Raw genomic sequence first — 22,686 nt, forward strand, 5'->3', positions numbered from 1 at the left:
GCCTCCATTAAGCCATTTGCTGTCCTCCTCATCCTCTGGCCCTCAGTATATGATCTAGCCGCTCTGTTTAATACAATACGCTCGGAACACCGCGCTCGGGGCCCAGTCTATCCAGGCGTCGTCTAATCTATCCGTGTAATCCTCTCTTAACTCCGCATTCCCGCTTGGTTCGCCTCTGGTACAAGCATTTTCGTCCTTTGACCCCATCTGCATGCCACGCATCCTCGTCACCACATCGGCCGCCCGCTTCTGTGTCTCGTTACCTCAGCCATTGGCACGAGATAATCGGCGTCATTTATCCCAACAGCGTCCAACTGGTATTATAAAACCGATACCCCTCCGCCCCTTCCACGATAACCAGCGTCTTCTCCATCACTCGTCCCCTGGTCCTCACGCCCATCAAACTGTGTAACAGCGATGCCCGTTCGAGCGCTGACGCTGCTGACCAGGAGAACTGAGTCCTGAACCGCTCGCAACTAGGAACGCACACGCAAAGTCGAAAAGAAAATGCATCGGTGGATCATCATATCGTTCCTCGCTTTTGGCGGGGTGCTCTCGGCGGCGCTTCCAGGGAGAGACGAACAACAAGACCAGCCCGTGAAAACCAAGCAGTATATGTCGTGCGAGCAGACGTACGGCAAGGGGTGGGAGACGTGCGGGGCCCCGGTATGATACGCTGTTCGTTCGAGAGGAAGGCGCTTGCATGCTGACAATGTGAGCCTAGAATAGCAGATCCTGCTATAGTCCGGCTTTGGGACACGTAGGTTGCCATCTCCAGCTCTGCCCAAGACCGCTGGCTGACTCGATGGCAGTCATGTTGCGACGTCGACAACAACTATTGTGGGAAGGGCACATGGTGTGCGCCGGTTGCCGGGTACTGCTGCTCAGACGTAAATATCTGCGCTGTTCCTGCCAAGAGCAGCACGATGCTGACCGACAGCGCAGAGCGAAACTCTAGAAGCGTGCGCCAGGAACGCGGGCTTCGAAATACCAGGCAACATGATCCTTTCCGACCTCTAGCGAACGGAGGCCGACGCAAGTGCATCAAGAACACAAGCTTGACGCCCCGAAAGCAACAGAATCCGGTCTGCCCAGCAAATTACCGACTCAACCTCAATACGCAGGCTCGGCGGTCGAAATTGGAATCTTTCTACCAATCGGCAGCGGGGAGCAATCGGTAGATGGCGAAATGGATGGATCGTGAAATCAACGCTGTTGGACTGTCCATCTCAGTGCGCTGGAGGGAGGCGATGCTGCGGTGGAATCTCTGGCAATATCTTCTCTTGCCAGCCGGTTGCTGGAACCGAAAATCTAGCAATGTGATGGCCCAGTCCTACCTCTGTCGACTGTAACCGGAGAGCGAATGGGTGCTGGGGCTTAGTATGCCGTGCATCCGTCCGTGGCGAGCCTGAAGGCATGCGAAAAGAAGTCTTGCATAGCTGTGTAATGAAAGAGGATGCCCCCTAACACTGCGATATGCCAAAGGTTATGGCTGCCCCCAACGTAGTCGAACATGCCAGGGCACCAACGCTCCGGGACCTTGCTGGCGTAGACGAGCGCGCCGACGAAGTAAACGAGAAGACTCTTTGCAATCGGCGTGTAGAACTCAAAGGTTGTCTCCAGGCCGCGTGTGGCGGAGAGCTGAAGGACCGGGAGAAAGCCCGTCGCCGATAGGGCAACGAAAAAGGCAACTCTCGCCCATGCCATGTCCGGAGCGTTAAACCAGGGCTGCCACGGGAGCATGACGCCGCCAACACCCAGGATAGCCGTGGTAACCATGTAGATCCAGCGGCTCACGGGCTCGCAGTAGAAGGCGGTGTATTCAGTAGTCATGATGGACGCCGCAATCAAAAGCGAAATACCCGTATAGTCGACACAGGCGAACATTGAGATGAGGCTGACGTCGGCAACCGAGTTCATCGTGTGCCAGATGACGCTGCAGACCAGACACTGACACGCGGCAAAGAAGAAGATGGCGGCAATGAAGATGTCGGCCTTCGAGCTCAGCGAGAAATTGGAGCTCGTCGGGTAGAAGTAGAATGCCAGGGCAAGGACGAGGATGAGGCCAATGGCATGGGACCATATGTTGACAAGCTCGTTGGAGAAGCCAAAGGCCGACCTCACACAGGCCAACTTTGTCTCGGAGAAGCGGTAGCCCTTGATGATGTGTGGGTTTATCCTCCACGGCACCGGCAGCTCGTCGTAGCGGAGGAGGCCATGCTCTCTGGCGCGAGCGATGGCTCGCTGGACGTGGTCCTCCAGTGACTCAGCCGCGCGGAGTGCCCTCCCGATACCCTCGTCGACCACGCGATGGGCTTCATCCATGAGGCTCTCGGCGGCATTCGCCAAGCCCTTCTCTCGGAACTTGAGCGCCTGATTTTCCAGGTCCTGCAGCACCTCGTTGAGCAGCTCGATTCCGACTTTGGCTTTTTCGTTTAGCGAACCTGCGGCGGCCATAGCCTCGTGATACGCAGATTCGACGGTTTCCACCATGACGTGCAGCCTCCTACGGCCAGCACCCATGGCTTCTCCCGAGACTTGGGAACATCGAGTTCGGACGGCCTGCAGGGTGTCGAGAGCGGCCGAAATGCCTGAATCCAGGCTGAGCTCTCCGTAAGTCTCCCAATACTCAAGCCGCCGTTCCAGCTCGGTCAGGAACAGGTCCAACTTGAGGAGCAGCTCGTCCTCCCCGTCCATTATCTGGTTGACAATGGACTTCCTCCTCTGCGCGAAGTGAGAGGGGCGACGCTTCCGGGCAGCGGGCCGGCCCTGGACATGAGCTCCCGAGGAAAGACCCTCAGTAGCATCGTCACAGGGGCTGAAGTTGAAGGGGCCAGGGCACCCCACGTTGGATGAAATATCCATGTTGGACAGACAAACCCCAAACGAGCCCAAAATAGCTGGGCCGAGCAACGTTCGGTACCACCGAAAATTGAATCCGTTACGGGGAACAAGCAAGGGACGGCGGCCGGGCGGACGTTAACCTAGAGGGTATCGGGGCAGAATGCAGCGAGCGGCGATGGCTCGGTCCTTGGTGAGCGAAATTCAATGATTCTGTCTTGCAAGTTGGTCGCCACTCGCGAATCGTTGAGGGGGAGTTCTGGAATTAGGGAAGGCGAGTGAGAAGTAGGATTCTAAGAGAAAGTTGTTTCAAGAGTACTCTTCATCCGACCATATTGCGCTAGAGATTTGTCCCAGGTCAAATGACGGTTTCGAGAGTAAATCCTCGAGTCGGGAAAATTGGGGAAAAGGCGTCGGAGGATTATCAACAGACACGAACCCGCCTCCACAGCGAGAGCCCGAAAGCGTCCGCTGGCCAGGTGGAGTCAGCGCATCAAGCCAGCACCCAAAAGCCAATTGCTGCTCTCACACGACCCCACGCAGCTCAACGACAGAGCGACAGAGCAGTTCAACAAAGCAAAGCAGATGCATTGGCCTCCTGGCCCTTTTGTGACAACGGTTACCGCCGAGCACCCGGTCGAGAATTCAAGGACACCAACGCAAGGAAGCTCATCACCACGCCACTATCAATTGGTAGGAAGGCATCTCCACTTCAACAAAGCTGGACGAGTGTCAATTCAAACAACACCACTGGCTTGCGGTCCACCATCCGAACCATCGACTGCGCCGACATCCCCCGTCCAATCCTCCTCAGCATCCCAATCATCCCAATCATGACCCTCGATGCGCACATCACCGACCCGTCCCTTGCCTCCGTCATCGAAACCTCCCGAGCAGCGCGTGAGCAAGCGCAGACTCTGATCGACCTGATCAGTCAGGCGACGGCTGCCAACGCCAACGGTCCCATCCCCGCCGATGCCCTGACCGACATCTCGAAGCAGCAGAAGTTGCTCAACACGAGCCTGGCCCACCTGCGCGGGCTGCACCGCGCCGCCCACTTCCGCGCGCGCGAGACCAAGAGCCAGACGGCCGAGGCGCGGCACGAGGTGGACGTGCTGCACCTGCAGCTACAGAACCTGTACTATGAGCAACACCATCTCGAGGGAGAGATTGCGGCCTGCGAGGGGTTTGAGTGCGTCTTTTCTTGGGTTTATAGCGCGATGCATTGATCGGATTGCCCCTGGCTAACGCGGATTGCTTTCTGTCCAGCCACACCTACCAACTCCTCCCGCTGATCCCGGTGGAGGAGTTCCTGGCACAGCACCCGGAGCACGCCGACGCCGACGAGAATGCCCTGATGGTGGCGCGCATCAACCACGAACGGGCAGAGCGTGAGGCGCTCGAGCAGCAGCGGCAGGAGCTGCAAAAGCGGAAGCAGAAGCTCATCGCAGAGAACAAGAAGCGCAGGGATGACTTGGCAAACCTGGACAGGGACTTGGAGAAGTTCATCGACGTGGGTCGTTGTCGGAGCTGTGAGTTTAGAGTATACATGCTGATATCCGCGGTTTTACAGGCTGCCAAACCTATCCAGAAGATGTTTGAGAAGGTGGTTTGAAACATTCAACTGGGTGCATGCGCTATTTCCGGTTACAGATCTTGTACAAATCTGGATTGGAGAGAACTCATGCTGAAGTCCTTGGACGCCCCAAGCTGAGTCGGAGAGGCTCACAAGTACGCCCAGCTGCCAGCCTACGGCTCAAGAACGTGGGGTCCCGAGGCTAATTGGCCCGCTAAGGCAATGGATTAGAGTCAGGGGACAGGGAGAGAGGAGTACGGAATGCTCGCCTAGCTGCCCGAGAGGACATGGCGAGGGAAGGGATTGGGGTGGAAATTGGGCATGGCGAGAGGAAGGCGTTTCCCGGTTGAGCGGTCCCCACCATGGCCCGGGCCGTTAACTAACATGGCCGCCTCCGGAGGCGGCCATGTGGAGCGATCGGGTTCGACCGATAACCCGTGGTAGCACACTTAGCCGACACACTGTTGATTCGGTGACTTGCAATTACCACGAGGTGATTGCATCCCACGCTTCGGCCGGACCTGATGCGTTCTGGTCTTACACGTTGTGATTTGAAACGACAGAGAAAGGCAGAGCAACCAACCAGTAGCTTAAGTAACCCTGGTGTTGTGCAATCAAGCGGCTCTCGGCCGCTGGGCAACCGGGGCCTGGCAACTGCTCCCACCCTCGGCAGCCTGCATTTCTCATTAACGTTACCGTTGGTGACTGGAGGATGTGACAGACTGGGGGCATGTCCCTGACAATAAAACGGAAATTGAGAATTCCGTAAGCTCTTCCTAAAAAAGGGCTCCCACTAGGCGCACATCCATGTGTGCTTACGTAAACCAAAATGCCTTATATAATCAACAAAGATGCATCTAACGCAGCATTGCCCTGCGCGAAAGTCAGCGCCAAAGTCAGCACCAAATTCAGCGCCAAAAGTCAACACCAAAGCACTATAATGGCCGCCTTCCCGAGGGCTTCTTCGAGTCACGTGACGATTTGCTCGACTCAGCTAACTCGTATGCAAAGCCTCGAGGCTGTGCCTTTACGACTCAACGGTCTTCTCGGCGGCTGGACGGCTTTCTGAAAGTCTATTTCGCATGCGATGGAAGGCGCGGGGCAATGCTGCGTTAGATGCGACTTTGTTGATTATATAAGCCATCTTGGTTTACGTAAGCACACATGGATATGCGCCTAGTGGGAGCCCTAAAAAACGCGCCCAAGACGCGACGCCGTGAAGCAATCTTAAATCTTACGCGTAAGGGTGGGCGGGATACGGAGTACATTGAGTTATGACGGGCTTACCGCGTCGCAGAAGGCCGAGATGACTGGGTTTCTTCCGCTGAGACGTCTAGATGTCTCACTCCATGACCATCACTGTTACAGTCTTGTGAAGTTCAACCCTCGGCACACTCTCAACGGGTCAAGCGAAGTGATTCCCGTAGAACACGCCAAGAAACCGTACCACAGCAGTACACCAGGCTGAAATAAAAAGAAGTTTCAAAGGTTTGTTGATAATCTCACTGTTTGGGGTAAGACAAGGAAAAAGAGACTGCAGTTCAGAGCCCGCCAGTGAACATACAGCGCTTCTTCGATTAAAATGAGATGGCGGATCGTGCAATTGCCGCCAAGCATCGAAGATGCGTGAGGCCTCTCGGGTAACTGGCGTAATGAAATGTTACCGCAACTCCAGACGGCGGATTGGCAGTGGGCAGCTGACTTGGGAGACAAACGGAGACGGATAGTGCCCCAAAAACCGGCTCGCGATCGGTCCTGGGATATTGTTAAGACGAAGAAGTACTTTGTAATGTGTCAGCGATGAAAGGACCTCAACATGGAGGCATTGGAGTTTGTTCGAAATCCAACTCTGGAGTTGCCTGTCAGCCAACCTTCCATCCATATCCTGCCGAGATATGGTTACGCGGAAACAGTAACGGTACAACGATACCACTAGTGGAGTGGTCCTTGAGGCGTCTTTTTCAAGCCAATGGCATATCGAGACTCTCGCCAAACCTGCCAGTGAGCTGTGAAGCCCCTATCATAATTTCCCCAAAGTGGCTTTTGACCCACCAACCAAAGCTGCGACCTGGCTTGGAACTGGTCAGAACCCCAAGCGGCACGGAAAGAAGTGGATGGCCGCGAGGGGCTTGGATGGAGTTGCAGACAGTCCGTTTTTCCGAGGTACTAAGGTTTTGTTGTGACAGACGGCGTGTGCCGACTTCCCGGCTCGTTTCCCAACCCACCCAGCGGCAGCAAATCTTTCTCTCAACGGCCGGGGCAACGAGCATGCAAGTGGATGCGGGTCATGCTTGGGGAAGTGCCCCCACATTTGGAATCTCCTTCCCATTTTGAGTGGTCAGATCTGGTGACAAGAAAAGTGAGCCCCTGCGCCCCTACCACATCAAACTTTGCGGCGCAACCCGGTCGGCATTCTCGACTCCGGCGTGCTTGCAACCGCGAAGACGCGCGGCTGTATTGACATGGCAAGCAAGTACATTATGACTCCGAGGAACTTCGACGAGCGGTGCCTCGAGTCGGATGGTATCTGAGTGTAGGCGATCGTCTGTGTTGAGGAACACACCGCTGTCGTGCGAGTGGGCCTTGAGCTCCACGTGTGTCTCGACGAGGCTCTGTGGTTGGCGATTTCGTTCGTTGGTGTAAGAAACCGTCGGATGCCTTTTCCCACAATTGCTGTTAGGCGGGCACCGAACTTGTAAGCGACGAGCAGTCCGGTTAACTGCCGCTGCCTTGGCAACGACCCGGGGCCCAAAACGCTGTCGAAGTGACCATGTATGAGCTGCTAGCTATTCGAAGAGGCGAGAAGTAGTGCCATGGTGACACCGTCTGCATGAGACTAGTAGAATACTAGAGAGGGTCGAGGGAACGTTCAAGCGTGTAAGCTGCTATCCGTTCCCCGCGATCTTCATGTGAGAAAAGCGCCTCTCCAACCTGCAAACGCACACCCTACCTCAGGTAGTGACCACAAAAGACATTGCCCCGCATACACAAGCCACAGGGATCTGCCGCAACAAGTGCTGGACCCTATGCCATTGTCAAGTGGTAGTCTGGCAACGTCGAAGGAGAACAATTACTCGGACATTGTTGGTTTTCTTTCTACCTTACGCGAGTTGAACGGCGCGATTTTCCGCCCAAGCATTACCTTCCAGGTTAGTGGGAAATTCATTGCCTAGATTGGCAAGCGCCAACCTATCTTTACGGAGCAGTGCAGGCTTGGGTACTCTGTCCGGCTCAACCCTTGCATCCAGCACGCCAAGCCAAATGTCACACCCTAGCACTTTGCATCGTGGGCTTGGGTCTGGACACGCGGGCAAGCTGCAGTCCCCCTTTTTTTTCTGCCCATGGCCTGCCTGGTCGTGGGTTTCATCGACAGTTGTGAGGACCCTCAGCTCTTTGGTCCCAGCACGTCCCCCCGACTAGCCTAGCACACCACAACTACTGCGCCGCCTCGCCGCCTCGCCGCCATCATCCCAACCCGATTTTTCCCTCTTTCCTTTCTTCCCTTTTTCCTCTCTTCCCGCAATCCCTCCTTCCCCCGCCCAAAGCCTAGTTCCTGTGGACCTGTGGAAGCAACACGCCGAGTGCTCTTCGACTCGCGTCCCCTCTGTCCGCGGGCTTCCGGTCCACGACGCCCTCACCTCGTCCTTAGACGCTCGGTTTCTCTCCGCCGACTCGGTCAATTAACTCGGCGCACCAATTCGCAAGGAAACACCAGCAAACCACGCTCGCCTGCCCCGCCAATTGGCCTAATAATTCGACCGTCTCGGATTTCGCCTTCTTCGTGCAGTCACCACGATGTCAATCTATGCATGGTGCAGCCGACGCGCTGGCGGCCTAGCGATGCTGGCCACCATTGCGCTGTCATACTGGGTTATCTCGAGCGAGCTGGATGCTCAAAGGCATGACTACAAGTATCAGTCAACCAACAGTCTTAGTGCGCCGCGTCACAGCTCGAAAAAGGGCAGCGGCTTGGTTGCGGTATTCTCGTACTACTGCCTGCTCATCCACCTGCTGGTCTTTATCTTCCCGCTGCGCTCCTGCTGGGCCGTCTTGACCATCACGAACAGCCTCAAGAAGGCCGCGCGGGCGAGGGCCCTGAGGGACATTAAATTCGGACACCGCCGCCGTGGTTCGTCGACCTCACTTTCCAGCTCTGAGACGTTAACCTCGTCGCGGGACGTCAGCTCCACGTCAAGCAGCGAAGCCGGCGATCAGGACACTGAGTGTTACATGGACGCCGACATCGCGCCCGACCGTGTCATCCATGCGATCGTCATTCCGAATTACAAGGAGGAAACCGACAGTCTGAGGGAGACACTGGAGGTTCTGGCTTCGCACCCGCAGGCACGCAATACCTATGATGTGAGTCTCGCACGCCTGTCTACTTTACCACTTTCCTCCCCAAGCCAGCTGGCAGCATTCTCATGGCTCCACGCCATAGTTTGGCTGAAGTGGCAACCTAGTGGAGTAAGGATTTTCAGGGGACACGTCTATTTCCGGTTTTGCGTTTGCTCCACAGCTTCTCCAGACTCAGACTGACAAGCATGAATCAGGTTTACCTTGCAATGGAGCAAAGAGAGCACAACGCGGAGACCAAGGCGACCAGGCTCACAAATGAGTTTTCCAAGAAGTTTCGCTCAATTGACTTCACGGTGCACCCCTCCGACATTCCAGGCGAGCTTGCCGGCAAGGGCAGCAACATGGCGTGGGCTGCGAGGAAGTTGAGCGAAAAGTACAGCCTTGGGCAGCGGAAGGATGTGATTGTCACGGGCATTGATGGTGAGTTGTTGCTCCACCCGAATAGTCTGGCCTTGGCTGCGCATGCACGTCAGGATTCGCTAACCAATCTGGCTCCCTCATGCAGCTGACAGCCACCTGTCGTCCAACTACTTTGCCCAGGTGACGACTATGCATATGGCCTACCCCGACACGGCTACCACAACGCTCTACTCGGCCCCGATCATCTTCGACCGCAATGCCCACAATGTTCCCGCCATTGTCCGTGTCGCCGACGTCCTGTGGTCTGCCGCTGGCATGTCCGGCTTGTACAAGGGCTCATCAATTGCGCCCCCCACGTCGGTCTACTCTCTGCCCCTTGAGTTGGTCGATCGTGTCGGCGGCTGGGATTGTGACTCCGAGGCCATTGGCGAGGATTTGCACATGTATCTCAAGTGCTTCTTCGCTCTCAACGGTAACCTCACTTCGCGAACTGTCCTGAGCCCTGTGAGCCAAACCAATGTCACGGGTGGTGGCCGCGGCAAAGGGATTCAGGGCGTCATGATCGATGTTCGTGCACGGTACAAACAGGCGCTCCGGCACATGTGGGGCGCACTTGACACCGGCTATGCGCTGAGGAAGGTAGTCGAGGTTTGGAATGAGAGGAAGCACACCTCGAGGGCATTCCGGCCGCTGCACACGTCTCTGTAAGTTTGCCTCCCATGATGACAGGTCTCGGGAGAGACGGGGCGTTTATCTAATCTTTCCAAGGAACGACGATTTGGACAGCTATGTTCCGCAGTCGCAGCTCGACTCTGTCGATGCCGAAGCCACCCCTGAGAGCGGCATCTTCTCCGACGTTGTGACCGATACCCTGAAGGAACCCGACTGGGAGCGCATCGTCATTCTGTTCCATCGCCTCTTCGAAGCGCACTTCCTGCCTGTCCAGATGACCATCCTTGTTGTTGCGTCCACCCTCTACATGTGGGTGACGGAAGGCATGCCCGACGTGCACGGAGTCGGCTGGATCTTTAGCATCTGCAACGTCCTCCGAACCCTCGGCTTCATGGAGGTCGCTCTCTATCTCTTCCTGTACGAAGGTTTCCACCGCATCTGCGTCGAGTCGCGCGAGAAGGAGATGGGCGACGCCGGCCTGCTCAAGGGCATGCACTTCTCTCGGAGAGAGGTCAAGACCAACTTCATCGACTACGTCATGGTTCCGCTGGTTGCGCCGATTTTTGGATCGATTCCGTGTGCGCAAGCGCAAATATGCCACTTCTGGACCTTGGACTTGGTGTACACGGTCAGCAAAAAGGTCACCCGAAGGAGAGCGAAGTCGGTAACAGCGGATGCCCTGGTATAACGCCGCATGCATGCGATAACGACTATTCTGACCGTTTCCATTCTGGGCACTATGATCCTTCTCCCGACTTGGTCAACTGATCCTCCCTCCAGGACTCGGTGCCGCCGTCCGTTCCTGACGATGGCTCGTGGAATCAGCTACGCCTCACAACATGACCATTACCACACAACTGAGTGCCGAACCCGCTATTTGCGCTTCTTGGGAACTGTTTATATGTCCAAACGAGAGTGGCACGCCTGTGCCGCTCGTCGATTTGGGCCTTTTGTTGCTTTTAAACACTGGTTTTGAAGAAGGCGCACGTGTGTAAATCAAGAGGACATGATGTTGATATGCATGGCATGGCATCGGTTATTTGGCATCTAGATACGGAGGCTCGACTTTATTGTTATCTTTCTTTTTTCCCGCTTGTTTCTTAATGGGCGGGTTCACCGGAGTTCGTGGAGCAGGGGAAGAGGAGAGCGAACCATTATACCGGCAGGGATTTTTTTTGGACGCGGGGCATCAATCACGGACGATATCCCGCCTGCTGGCGCCATTCGCTTAGATACCAGGAAAGAAAGAGACGGGGATGACACGGCTTTGGAGTGGCACAGGCACACGCACGTCTTTTCATGACACGAGCCGAGTCAGAGGGATGAACGACCACGAGACGAGACGGAGTGGAGGGGGTTCTGGATTTTGTCCGCCTGGGATGGCTAGGCCCAGAGCGGACAGCAGGCAAGAGACGATGACGGCAGTTCTGGGGCCCGATGATCCGTGGCTGGGATGGGCGGCAAGTATCCCAGGGGCACCCCTAATATCAACACACTGCTAGCCCCTAATATTTAATCATACAATCATGTACATAGCCAGGAGGACACGGACGAGGAGGCACATCACGGCATCCACACTAGGAGGTGGATGGGAGTGTGATGTCTCTTTTACCTGGATCCGGAAGGGGGGAGAGGACTGGTGGCCCATGGGGCCGGGTGCCGTGCCCCGACTGTTATTATCATGTATCGTCATGGTCATGGAGCCGATATGATGGCATTGGTGTAGGAGGAGAATACATTCACCACGCTCGCTTTTAGCCTGCGCATACCCACACTTTCTGCGTCACTGTGCCTTGTTCTCTCGGCTTTTCGTGAGCAGCGAGCATTCCCATTAATAGAGGGCATGTGAAATAAGTATGCTGAGTGGTCCTGATTCACAGTGTCCCAATTTACACGTGGGAGACAGGGCGGGTTGTTGGCTCTGTTGACGCACCACGGCCCGGGCGCGGTGGAGCCATGCAGTTTGTTTCGAGGCTGACTCGCCTCGCCCTTGAACTTTGAATAAGTAACCCCTTTCGGTTACATCCGGTCCTTCGGGTCTGACGTGCAAATATACAGGCTGAGTGCACAGCAGGTCAGATATCGACACGACGCTGATGTGGCTGAGCGGACGACGTTAATCTCTACACGTGCATATATCGTTTTGGCTGATGTCAGATTGGTGAGCCTGGCACGCAGTGGGGTACTCCCAATCTCCGGACAAGAACGGGAAAATAAAGTCTATTAAAGGCAAGGAAACAAGAAAGGAAGAGAGAAAGGAAGACATAGAGGATGAAGATGGAAATAAGAGGAAATGGAATAGAAAGACGAAGACAAAGACGAAGATGAATAGGAAGAGGAAAGGAAAAGAACACAAGGAAGTGAAAGTGAAAGGAAAAATATGTGAATCCATAAGTTCCACGGTCACTAACAAAAAACAAGGCCTGAATTGTATAAGATTATCACTCTAGTCTCATTGCCGCATGAGCATCGACGAACAAAGTTTCTTGCTTGACGCTTGGAAGAGCACCTGTTGGAGCCTTGGCTTTTCTACTCATATGTACTCCATACCTAGCCAAGGCGGAATCATGGCGTTGGCGAGGTCATCCTGATTTTCCCTAGAAGCGATTTTGTCCTGACTGTGCCGTGCTTTGTACATCATACTGGGTCAGGACAAAGTAGAGGCAAAGTCAAGAGCGAGGGAATTATTACCGCTGACGCGGCTTGGGCTGGTTTGTTCTTGTGTGTGGAGTTGTCGAGGAAGTTGGCTGTGGCTGTGCGGCTGGGTGGCTTGGCAACAGTATTGGGCGATGAGATGAGATGAGACGGAATCTGGATATTGTTAGGAAGATACTTCGAAGTAGCCGGGTTTTCATTGATACGGCAAAGCAGATAGATACTTGTAACCTGATTCCGCTCTGCAACCAAGGTCGTGATAGCGTTGAGTTGAACTTGGCGTTTTGCTCGTGCTTTTCGGGATCATACGAATTAGACTTAAAGCTAGCAAATGCAAGGCTTCAAGAGAGCATGTGCCCTTCAAATGACAGCGCTTATGATGGGTTATGGTAAGATAACATAGAGATTCAAGACATGATCTTCGACTACAAAATGCCGTGGATCTTCTCGAGACAAAAAAAATCCTGAGGTATAGGTGAAATGCCGCATCCTTTTCCCTCAGGCTCAAGGCGAGCAGGTGGAGCTAAACAGGTAGTTGTAAGTTTGCCAGAATGTTTAATCTCAATTCAAATCTCCCTCAAACTTATTGTGCCCCGTCACATTTTCGGTTCCATGCGTCCTGCCGGCCGACCAGCTCGGTGCCGAAGGCACTCGGAGGTTGTCTCATACGCGGCCAATCAGAATATCGCCCGGGACGCTACTCGGCCGTCCACAAGCCGCCAGCGCCGGATTGAAGAAGCCTGGGCTTCCGTGGCCTCACCAAGGCTCCGGTGCCTCTCGGGTCCCGTTCGTGTTCCTTCTAGGACGACCGTTATACTTAAAGAAGATGCAGGTATGTCTTCCTCCTCGAGAGGTTTCTGTATCCAACACTGCAGTACTCTGCGTGAATGGAAAACACGACCATGGCGACCACCTCCCGGAAGACCATCCGCATCGGCGTGTTCATCCCCATAGAATGCCAGCTCCTGGACTTTGCCTGTGTAGACATCCTTGGGTCTATGAGCTATGAATACCTCACATGGGTCAAAGAGTTCGCTCCACAGCCGATAGTCGACCTCGCACCGAGCGTCCGCATCTCTTGTGTGCAACCCCTTTCACTCACTCTCTCATCACATCCATGTCACTAACCCACACATTGGAAAAGACATCTCACGAGTCCAACCGGGCCAGCCCATCCCCCTTACCTCGTCCGCCCGCGTCATCTGCACGCACCACATCTCCGACACCGAAGTCCAACCAGGCCAGCTCGATATCGTTATGATCCCGGGCCCGGACCCTTTGAGTAACTTTGACGACATCAAGGACGCGACGGACTGGCTTGCGGCCCACGCGGCGAGACCCGAGACGGATATCCTGAGCATCTGCACGGGCATCTACCTATGCGGCGCGGCGGGCCTGCTGAAAGGGAAGAAGGCCTGCGGGCCGCGGGGTCTGCAGGGCCACTTGGCCAAGAAGTTTGAGGGGGTGCAGTGGGTTGGTGAGGGATTGAGGTGGGTGCGGGATGGGAATCTCTGGAGTAGTGGTGAGTCCTGTTATGCTCAGCCCTTCGTTCTCTCAAGTCTCTCGTGAGTGGCAGATGTGAGGCTAACTGCCAACCAAGGGGGCATCACAAACGGGAATGATTTGGTCGCCGCGTATGCCAGGCACAGCGGCCGCATCCCTGGACCGGTGGTCGAGTTCGGGTTGATGATGACCGAGACGGGAGATCGGCCGCAACGGTACGAGACAGGGAAGCTTACCATGACTGCAGGTATTGTGTGGCAGATTCTGAAGGCTGTATTTATGGGGTTTGGGAAAATGAAGGCCGAGTAGAGTACGACGAAGGAGGGTGGTCGGGGCCGTTGTAGTTACCTGGTAGCCAAGCGTACCCAACTGTGATCATGTCTCCATCATTCGAGGTGTTTATCGAGAAGGGGCGTGGACAGAGAAATGAGAAGACTCCAGCCATTGAATTGCTTTCTTCGTTCTGATCCTCGCAATTTTCACCCCACTCTCCACCTTCCCTTCCGTAAAATGTCATCCGACCATTGTTGAAGGGATGCGGATGATGTTATGGTTGAAAGCCATGACGTTCGGGACGAAACAGCGCAAATTCCGGTCTCCACCTTTCACAAACTTCTCTAAACCCAGAGCAGCAGGCGGTGACAGCCAAAGTGGGGTCGCCTCCCGTTGACCGGGCAGCCACTGGTGCGATAAGCTTTGACGTGACTATCGGGCGGACTGTGGGGGCGGCTCCAAAATTTTCTGGCCTCGAAGCAGGTGGTGTCGGGTATTTCTGCAGAATCGCCTTGTGAAGTAGGCCGACTCGAACTGGCTCCTCCATACATCTTCATACCTCTCCTCGCAGCTGCGTGATTTGGCCGTTGATTTGACATTCTTTTACCGGTGTTCGGCAGAGGCCATTGTCCTTTTTTTCCAACAAGTAATTCTTCAATTCACCGCTACAAGAACACACTTGTATTCAAGATGTCGCCTCTGCTGCCTGTCGCCGTGTATGGCCTCGAGGTCCCTACCGGCGGAGTGCTGGTCCCCGCCGAGATCGAGTTCCCAGCAACGGTGCGTACATCATTGCCTGCAGCGCCCGGCTGCAGTCATGGCTAACAACTCCATCTAGATTCGCATCACTATGGCGGCCATTGACCCCACCGCGGAGCCCGAGACCGACGGTCAGGGCAACGTCCCTTCAGTCCCTCGCTCGACACTGAAAATATACAAGGCCGCTGTTGATGACGAGGAGGATGATGACTATTTTGAGTCGCTCCTTGGCGGTGGTGATGATGAGGAGTCAGACGAGGAGGACGAGGAGGTCAACGGCGGCCCCAGCGATCCCTCCAAGTCTAAGAAGGCCCGCCGGGAGGCTGCCATCAAGAAGCTCCTCGAGGCCACCAAGGAAGGCTCGGACGACGAGATGGAGGATGCCGACGCGAAGCCCAATGGTGCCAAGAACAAGGGCAAGGCCAAGGCCAACGAAGAGGACGAGGAGAGTGATGAGGATGACGAGGATGAGGACCTCAACATGGAGGAATACGTTGTGTGCACTCTCGACACCGAGCGCGTATGTGGACACTTCGGCTTTCTCGGGCGAGAAGATCATTTCGGCTAACATTCGATGCAGAATTACCAACAACCCATCGACATCACCATTGGCGAGGGCGAGAAGATCTTCTTCAGCGTTAAGGGCACCCACTCAATTTATCTCACTGGCAATTACGTCGTCCCGCAGGACGAGGAGGAAGACGACGACGAGGAAGAGTCGGACGACGAGTACGACCTCCCTCCTGGCATGGAGGACGAGGACTCGGATGAGATGAGCGACGAGCTGGATCATGTGGACGGCGCGGCCCGTGTCGAGGAGATCGACACTGACGAGGAGGAGGAGGCTCCCAAGCTTGTTGAGGCCAAGAAAGGCAAAAACAAGCGTCCCGCCGACGAGGATGCCGAGAATCTCGACGAGATGATGGCCAAGGACGAGAAGAAGCTCAGCAAGAAGCAGCAAAAGAAGCTCAAAAACAACCAGGGCGAGGCCGTCGCCGCTGAGGCCAAGGCTAAGGAGTCTCCGGCGGCCAAGGGTGACAAGAAGGTCCAGTTCGCCAAGAACTTGGAGCAGGGCCCGACCGGTCCGGCTAAGGACAAGGCCGAGAACAAGGGCGACAACAAGGGTGACAAGAAGGGCACTCTCGGTGTGAAGGTTGTACAGGGCGTCACTATTGACGACCGCAAGCTTGGTACTGGCCGTACCGTGAAGAACGGCGACAGGGTCGGCATGCGCTACATTGGCAAACTCCAGAACGGCAAGGTGTTTGACGGTAAGTGGCTTCAGCTAAGGCCGTATGGAACGAGTACGACGCTGACCAGAACACCGCAGCCAACAAGAAGGGCGCACCGTTCACCTTCAAGATCGGCAAGGGTGAGGTCATCAAGGGCTGGGACATCGGCATTATCGGTATGGCGGTGGGCGGCGAGCGCCGCCTTACCATCCCCGCCCACCTGGCCTACGGTAGCCGGTCTATGCCTGGCATCCCGGCGAACAGCACGCTCGTCTTTGACGTCAAGCTCCTTGAGATCAAGTAAAGTGTTCAAACTCGAGCAATTGTTGGAGGTTTGGCAGGATCTGCCATCTCTCGGTATCCTGAGCGCGGCGTCGGTCGTTGCGGGTTCCTTGTACTTTATGAGGGTTCTGTTTCTCATGGCTCACTAATGCTCAAGAGGGTCGGCGCCTATTCTCTTTTCTATCTTACTGTCGCCGCGGTGGGTCAATACACAGCACCCTGCGGACCTCTGACCTGGCGCGGTTTGCGGGAGGACCCTTTGCTTTTTGGGGAGCAGACGGCTCATTTGACGGGATGACGAGGTCTACATTGCTTCAGGGTCGGCGAACTGAAAAGTCGTTGGGACGGTTATCTTTCTCTTTGTCATGTCCTGCTTTCTCTGTCCATAGGTGCAATATTGTCTCGGCAAATTTCGAGATTTACCTGATCATCCACCCTACTACTCTTTTGCTGCTCAGGGCCGTTCCCGTGGGCATTGTGGTGAATTAAGGGTTCGGTTCGAGGAAGGCGAGCTGACACGGTCCCTCTTGCTCGACATGTCTTATGCATCGGCATTTCACGGACTCAGATCCGAAGGAAAGAAAGCTACACGTTTTTCACATCATCCCTTCCCACTCACCCGGAAATCTGGGTCCTGGTCAGTCTTCGACCATCTCGGCTGCTTGAGGCTCTCTTTGGGCCGTAGTTTAGACTTTTCCCCCGACTCTTATTATCGTCTTTCGGGGCGCAACGACATCTAATATTGAAGTATCAGCAGCCTCTCACACTCCATGGATTGGGCCAATGGACATGAACGAGCATCTTGACCAAGATCCAGGTCACACGGGTAACTCTTCTCCGGGATTTGAGAACACCCCGGAACCTGTTTCCGGCCCAAGCTCTCTCGCTGCATGCAAGTCTAGCTCTGCGCTGTCCGCCAAACTTCGCCGGCACGGAGTCAAGGTCATCTCAGCCCTCAAATCGTTGACCAACAGCTGTGAGTGGCCAATTCCTGTGTTCACATGCTCTTGCTGACCTTTACCTTCTCCAGCCTCTGAACAGCCCGTGGTCATGCAACAGACAAGCCCAGCTCCAACCGAGCACGGGACGAAGTCGGCCTTCATACACAAGATGTCGAACGCCATATCTCGCCCTCTGGAGCCCACCGTTGTCCGCAGGGCATCCGCCAAAAACCGGCCGCTGCTGAGCGGCACGTTTGGAACTGCAGTGTCACCGACCGCGTCAGTATCCCCAACCAGTCCGGCCCAGAGTGGCGATTCCCGCACCGCCTGCAGCAAAACAACCGCTTCTGATATCAAGTCGGCCAATATCACCCAGCTCTCGACGGGCAAGACTTCGCTGGACTCGATGTTCAGGGACGCAGATCCAAACACGGTAGGTCGTGAGCGGAACCGTTATGCAAGCCACAGCCCGCAACGCTCGCGCCGTAACCTAGACGCCCGAGCGGAAGGAGCTACACTTGTCCCCACCCACAGAAACCTCGATGCAACTCAAGAAGCATTCTTGGCTCGGTGTCCGCCAAGTATCGCCACGGTCGAGCGCGCAGCCGCCGCCAAGATATACCTCGAAACCCACTTCAACGAGTTGCTCGCCTCCGGGCCATCGCCGCGTCAGATGAGGCAGCAGATCCTCGAGACGGACCTGTTCAATACCGCGCGCCAGAGGGGAATGCCGCTGAGCGCTGCCGAGAGACAGATGGCTCGCGCCCAGTTTTGGCGGCGCGAGAGCGAGCACCTGCGGGAAATGCGGGCGATGAAGACGAGGAATTTGAAGGTGCTGCTGGGCGCAGCGTCGAGGACGGGGGGGGGATCCCAGGCGAGGGACTATGAGACGGTCAAGGTGCTGGGCAAGGGCAGCTTTGGCGTGGTCAGGCTGGTGAGAGACTACCGGCGGGGCCAGGTCTATGCGATGAAGGTGATCAAGAAGGGTAAAATGCTGCAGACTAGCCAGGAGGGGCACTTGAGGGCTGAGAGGGATCTTTTGGTGGCTAGCGAGGGGTCCAGATGGTAAGCTTTGGTTTTTCCTCTTCTCACCACGAGGCCTTGGGTAGTTTGCTAACCGGCCTTGGTAGGATCGTACCTCTTGTCGCGAGTTTCCAAGACCTCTCGAACCTGTATCTGGTGATGGAGTACATGCCCGGTGGCGATTTCTTGAATCTCCTGATCCGCGAGAACATCCTGCACGAATCCGTGGCACGCTTCTACATCGCCGAGATCATCCTGTGCGTCGAGGCGGCACACTCGCTAAAGTGCATCCACCGAGACATCAAGCCCGACAACTTTCTCGTCTCGGCGTCGGGCCACCTCAAAATCAGCGACTTTGGTCTCGCGTTTGACGGACACTGGTCTCACGACACGACTTACTACAATAGTCACCGGTAGAGCCTGGTGAGGAAGTTGGGCATCCAGGTCGACGGCGATGAGGAGGACAGGGACGAGAGCCTGGAGCCGACGAAGAAGCGATCCCACGGCATCATGGCCAGCATCAGGAAGCACGACAAGCAAGACCTGCACGACGGCGAGTCTCTGCTCAACTGGCGCAACCGCTGCGGACTCCGCAGGTCGGCCAGGAGTGTCGTGGGCACGAGCCAGTACATGGCTCCCGAGGTGATTGAGGGGAGAAGATACGATGCCCGGTGCGACTAGTGGAGCGTCGGGGTCATTTTGTTTGAATGCATTTACGGCCATACGCCCTTCTTATCGGATGAGGGCCGGCACCAGACCAAGGAGAATATCCTGAGACACCACGAGACGTTTGGCTTCCCGCCACGGCCGACTGTGTCCCGCCGTTGCCAGCACCTGATGCTGTCCATGATCACGGACAAGGAGTATCGGCTGTGCTCGGAGCGCTACCGCATGAAGGACCTCGTCACGTCGTCTTCATCGTCGTCTGGGGCCAACTCCAAGATGCGCGACATTGCCGGCCGCTATGTGTTTCCCTACGACGCCGAAGACATCAAGGCGCACAAGTGGTTCCGCAACGTCCCATGGGAGCGCTTGCACGAGCTGGACCCGCCGCTGGTGCCCAGGCTTCGCTCGGTCGACGACACGTATTATTTTGACGACGGCGGTTCTGTGAGCGACGGGACGGAGAGCGACGCAGACGGCTGCGAGGAAAACGCGGGAGACGCCCATGACGGCGCAGCCGAGATGGCTCTTGAGGCTCCAAGCCTGCTGTTCCCCTCGCCGACTTGCTCAATTCCAGGACAGACCTGGCCTTCTCCGGCGGTCTACTCCATGACGACTCCAATGACCACCTTCACGTACAACTCTCACCATCACCCACAACACCAACCGTGGGACTACTCCCAGAACTACAGCCCTTGTGCCGCCGCCGCCACCACCACCACCACCACCACCACAACACAAGACGACTTTTCGATCCCGCCGCCGCTCCCCTCCCTCGAATCACCCGTCACACCAACCCCGTCAATCCTCCCCCAATTCCCCCCTTCTTCTCTTCCTCATTCCTTCCCAACCCTACTACCAACCCAAGAACAACTCACGTTCCTCCGTCCCCTGCGCTACCACCTGCAGACCCTCGCCCTCACGGTCCTCGCCGCGCCGCCGCACGACAAGGCAGGCAAGCTAGCCGCTCTCGAGCTGTACCTAGACCATTACGATGACGCCTCCGCCGCCGGTACGGCTATGACGGACGCCGAGCGGGCACATTTGAGAAAGTTTGTCAAGAGGTTCGCTGCTGCTGCTGGCAATGGTAATAATTGTGGGATTGGCGGGAATGGGAATAATAGTAGACGGGAGAGGGAGCGCAGGAGGCCGAGGGATCGGTTGTTGAGGGATGAGGGGACGAAGAAGGTTGCCTTGGAGGTGAGGAAGAGGACTGCCTTTTTGGGGTATGAGTGGACGAGGATGAGGCGGGAGGGGAATGATGATAGGGAGGGTTTTGATGGGCGGCAAGGACAGGGTGGTGTTACTGGTGGTGGGGACGGTGCTGGTGGGAATGATGAGGAGAATATGTTTGATGAGGTTGGTGGTGGTGGTGGTGGTGCTGTTAAGTGGGAGGAGCGGCAGCAGCGTGGTGGGCTTCACGGGTGGGGAGAGGATGTTGCCTTGATGCGGGCTATGTATAGTGGTCCGTGGAGTTTGCGCTGAGTTGGAAGACAGAGCTTCCCGGGTTAGAGCCCGGGGAGGTTGAAAGGCTTACTTCTGGCGCGAAATGGACGGAGTAGGGTGATGGGTGAGCATCGATAGAGCGAATATTTAGCTGGGTACCGAGTCGAGTAGCATTAGAGAGTATCAACATTTGAGGACTGATCACCGGCTGGTTGTAAGTGGAGCGTAACCCTCATGAACCATCTCGGGCGCGTGCTTTGCATGGTCTCTCCTCTCAATTTGGCAATTCTTTCTTGCCAGTATGAGGCTTGCCAGTCTCTTCAAGACATGGGTTGACTTGGGATGCCCTCTCAAGAGCGCGACGCAAGTCTCCTAAATAGACGCCGTCCTAGACAACAACGTCACGCCAACGCCAAATCAAAGATGCAACGGTTGGTGCGACAATCCACAGTTTCTTACAGCGCCTGTCTCCTCCCCCCCTTCCCTTCTTTTTCCCCATCAGCAGCAGCAACAAGCTCCTCCCGCAACCTCGCCAGCGCCTCCATAACCGTCGCCTCCCTCACCCGCTCCCTCGGCCCAGGAAAAAGGAACGGCCCCAAGGCCCTGCTCCCGCCCCAGTGCGACGCGATGCCAATAAACACAGTCCCGGCGGGCTTGCCGTCCTGTTCATCAGGCCCAGCCACGCCCGTCGTGCCGACGCCCCACGCCGTCGCCTCTTCCCCTTCGGGAGTAGTCGCCTTCCGCGCGCCCTCGGCCATCTGCGCTGCCACGTCCGGATGGATCACGCCCTCGCGCGCGATCAGCTCGGCGCTGACGCCTAGGAGGCTGTGTTTGAGCGGCGTGGCGTATGAAACGATGCCGCCCCGGAAGGCGTCGCTTGCGCCGGGTACGGCGGCCAGGGCTGACATGACGAGGCCGGCAGTCAGGGACTCGGCTACGCCGATGGTTTGGTTGGCGGCCCGGAGCAGGTTGATGACGTCGCTGGCCATGGCGGAGACGGTTTCGGGGGTGCGCGGGGTGTGAGTGGTGGTGCTGGTGGCCATGGGGGAGGCTGTGATGTTAGATTTGATGTGGTGGTGATGCCTTGTTGGTCGGGCTGGGAGCAGATGTTGCGGGGAGCGAGATGGTTGAGTGAAATATTCGCGATCTTTCTGCAAGAGGTTCTTGAGCCTCGAGCTCAACATGACCGAGATGGTGTTGTGTGGGCCGAGAAAGTGTCTGGGACGTGTGGTATAGGGTAGGTAGGTTGAAGACCTACTGGCCAGTACTGGTACTAGGAGAGGGGGTAGGTGTATAGCGTAGGCGACCTGGGCTAAGGGGTAGGCGGGCTGGGTGGAATAGGAGTGGATTGAGTCTAGAGGGTATATATAGGTTAGGTCGCTTGGGTAATTTAGCTGGTAGGCTGGTTGTTAGAGTATGTGGTAGGGCTGACCGGGTAGCACCGAGTAGGCCGCCCTATTTGTGTAGGTAGAGGGTAGGTGTTGGACTGTCCACCGCAGAACAAAATATCCGTCACTCTGAGCACGGGTATGTACTTATAAAATCGTATTCCCCACCGCTTTTCTGTGCCCGTTGAGTTCCTGGGAGGACAGGGCTGAGGATTGCCGAAGTATCAGGCATACAAGGCTCGTCAACCAACCTAAGGGTTTTGGGATGGACATCGGAAGTGTATGCTATTTCGTGGAAGACGAGGAAGCTCGTTCTTCTTCAGAGCAGGGTAAGATGAATGCCGTAGCTTATAATAGTCCTTGCATGTTCGATAATCAATTGATTACTCATAGGTCCATTGGCTCAATGGCAGAGCGTCTGACTACGATTCCTCGGTAATCAGGAGGTTCCAGGTTCGACCCCTGGATGGATCGATTATTTTGGTCTTCCTTGCTTACATGCAAGCCCCATAAGCACACTTTTTCCTCCGCTTCTCATTCTATTTTGATCTATTTAACGCTAAAATTATTTTTATCCTTCGCCTAGCTGCTTGAATGTCGTAGGTCGATAAGTGCCTTTGATCTTGAGCGGCAGAACTCTGGCTTTCCAAATGCTATATTCAGCCGTCAGCCACGCCCAGTCGCGATGCACTGGCGAGCCACCCAAGAGAAGA

The 22,686-nt window shown here is 55.8% G+C and overlaps 9 protein-coding genes and 1 non-coding gene across 10 annotated transcripts; 8 read left to right on the top strand and 2 right to left on the bottom strand.

Annotated features, from left to right (window-relative positions):
• Window positions 1-507: 507 nt before the first annotated feature.
• On the top strand, window positions 508-1,020 carry N657DRAFT_676975 (uncharacterized protein; the record flags this gene model as incomplete). The annotated part of the gene is made up of 4 exons (XM_062795939.1): window positions 508-666; window positions 725-760; window positions 813-890; window positions 946-1,020. 4 exons carry the CDS (start codon window positions 508-510, stop codon window positions 1,018-1,020), a joined length of 348 nt encoding a protein of 115 aa, XP_062653106.1.
• A 357-nt stretch (window positions 1,021-1,377) lies between these two features.
• On the bottom strand, window positions 1,378-2,865 carry N657DRAFT_676976 (HlyIII-domain-containing protein; the record flags this gene model as incomplete). The annotated part of the gene is made up of 1 exon (XM_062795940.1): window positions 1,378-2,865. One exon carries the CDS (start codon window positions 2,863-2,865, stop codon window positions 1,378-1,380), a length of 1,488 nt encoding a protein of 495 aa, XP_062653107.1.
• An 809-nt stretch (window positions 2,866-3,674) lies between these two features.
• Window positions 3,675-4,456, top strand: N657DRAFT_563035 (uncharacterized protein; the record flags this gene model as incomplete). The annotated part of the gene is made up of 3 exons (XM_062788179.1): window positions 3,675-4,033; window positions 4,111-4,354; window positions 4,415-4,456. 3 exons carry the CDS (start codon window positions 3,675-3,677, stop codon window positions 4,454-4,456), a joined length of 645 nt encoding a protein of 214 aa, XP_062653108.1.
• A 747-nt stretch (window positions 4,457-5,203) lies between these two features.
• On the top strand, window positions 5,204-5,491 carry N657DRAFT_639946 (uncharacterized protein). The gene is made up of 2 exons (XM_062791870.1): window positions 5,204-5,305; window positions 5,330-5,491. Exons 1-2 carry the CDS (start codon window positions 5,247-5,249, stop codon window positions 5,484-5,486), a joined length of 216 nt encoding a protein of 71 aa, XP_062653109.1. The 5' UTR covers window positions 5,204-5,246; the 3' UTR covers window positions 5,487-5,491.
• Window positions 5,492-8,212: 2,721 nt separating this feature from the next.
• Window positions 8,213-10,496, top strand: N657DRAFT_630249 (uncharacterized protein; the record flags this gene model as incomplete). The annotated part of the gene is made up of 4 exons (XM_062790963.1): window positions 8,213-8,779; window positions 8,971-9,196; window positions 9,282-9,840; window positions 9,905-10,496. 4 exons carry the CDS (start codon window positions 8,213-8,215, stop codon window positions 10,494-10,496), a joined length of 1,944 nt encoding a protein of 647 aa, XP_062653110.1.
• A 2,869-nt stretch (window positions 10,497-13,365) lies between these two features.
• On the top strand, window positions 13,366-14,032 carry N657DRAFT_652762 (uncharacterized protein; the record flags this gene model as incomplete). The annotated part of the gene is made up of 2 exons (XM_062794330.1): window positions 13,366-13,543; window positions 13,608-14,032. 2 exons carry the CDS (start codon window positions 13,366-13,368, stop codon window positions 14,030-14,032), a joined length of 603 nt encoding a protein of 200 aa, XP_062653111.1.
• Window positions 14,033-14,754: 722 nt separating this feature from the next.
• On the top strand, window positions 14,755-16,973 carry N657DRAFT_639950 (uncharacterized protein). The gene is made up of 4 exons (XM_062791871.1): window positions 14,755-15,019; window positions 15,078-15,518; window positions 15,579-16,269; window positions 16,329-16,973. Exons 1-4 carry the CDS (start codon window positions 14,930-14,932, stop codon window positions 16,532-16,534), a joined length of 1,428 nt encoding a protein of 475 aa, XP_062653112.1. The 5' UTR covers window positions 14,755-14,929; the 3' UTR covers window positions 16,535-16,973.
• A 141-nt stretch (window positions 16,974-17,114) lies between these two features.
• On the top strand, window positions 17,115-20,783 carry N657DRAFT_660724 (kinase-like protein). The gene is made up of 5 exons (XM_062795060.1): window positions 17,115-17,488; window positions 17,543-18,518; window positions 18,584-18,889; window positions 18,944-19,118; window positions 19,158-20,783. The coding sequence occupies exons 1-5, from the start codon at window positions 17,296-17,298 to the stop codon at window positions 20,622-20,624; spliced, it is 3,117 nt and encodes a 1,038-aa protein (XP_062653113.1). The 5' UTR covers window positions 17,115-17,295; the 3' UTR covers window positions 20,625-20,783.
• Window positions 20,784-21,040: 257 nt separating this feature from the next.
• N657DRAFT_630253 (uncharacterized protein) lies at window positions 21,041-21,574 on the bottom strand (the record flags this gene model as incomplete). Its single annotated transcript, XM_062790964.1, has 1 exon — window positions 21,041-21,574. One exon carries the CDS (start codon window positions 21,572-21,574, stop codon window positions 21,041-21,043), a length of 534 nt encoding a protein of 177 aa, XP_062653114.1.
• A 791-nt stretch (window positions 21,575-22,365) lies between these two features.
• On the top strand, window positions 22,366-22,447 carry N657DRAFT_t11. Its single transcript has one exon. It is a non-coding gene; the product is annotated as a tRNA-Arg (tRNA).
• Window positions 22,448-22,686: the final 239 nt, after the last annotated feature.

This window comes from Parathielavia appendiculata (assembly GCF_033297405.1).
Source record: "Parathielavia appendiculata strain CBS 731.68 unplaced genomic scaffold N657scaffold_1, whole genome shotgun sequence".
In the NCBI taxonomy this organism is placed as follows: Eukaryota; Fungi; Ascomycota; class Sordariomycetes; order Sordariales; family Chaetomiaceae; genus Parathielavia; species Parathielavia appendiculata.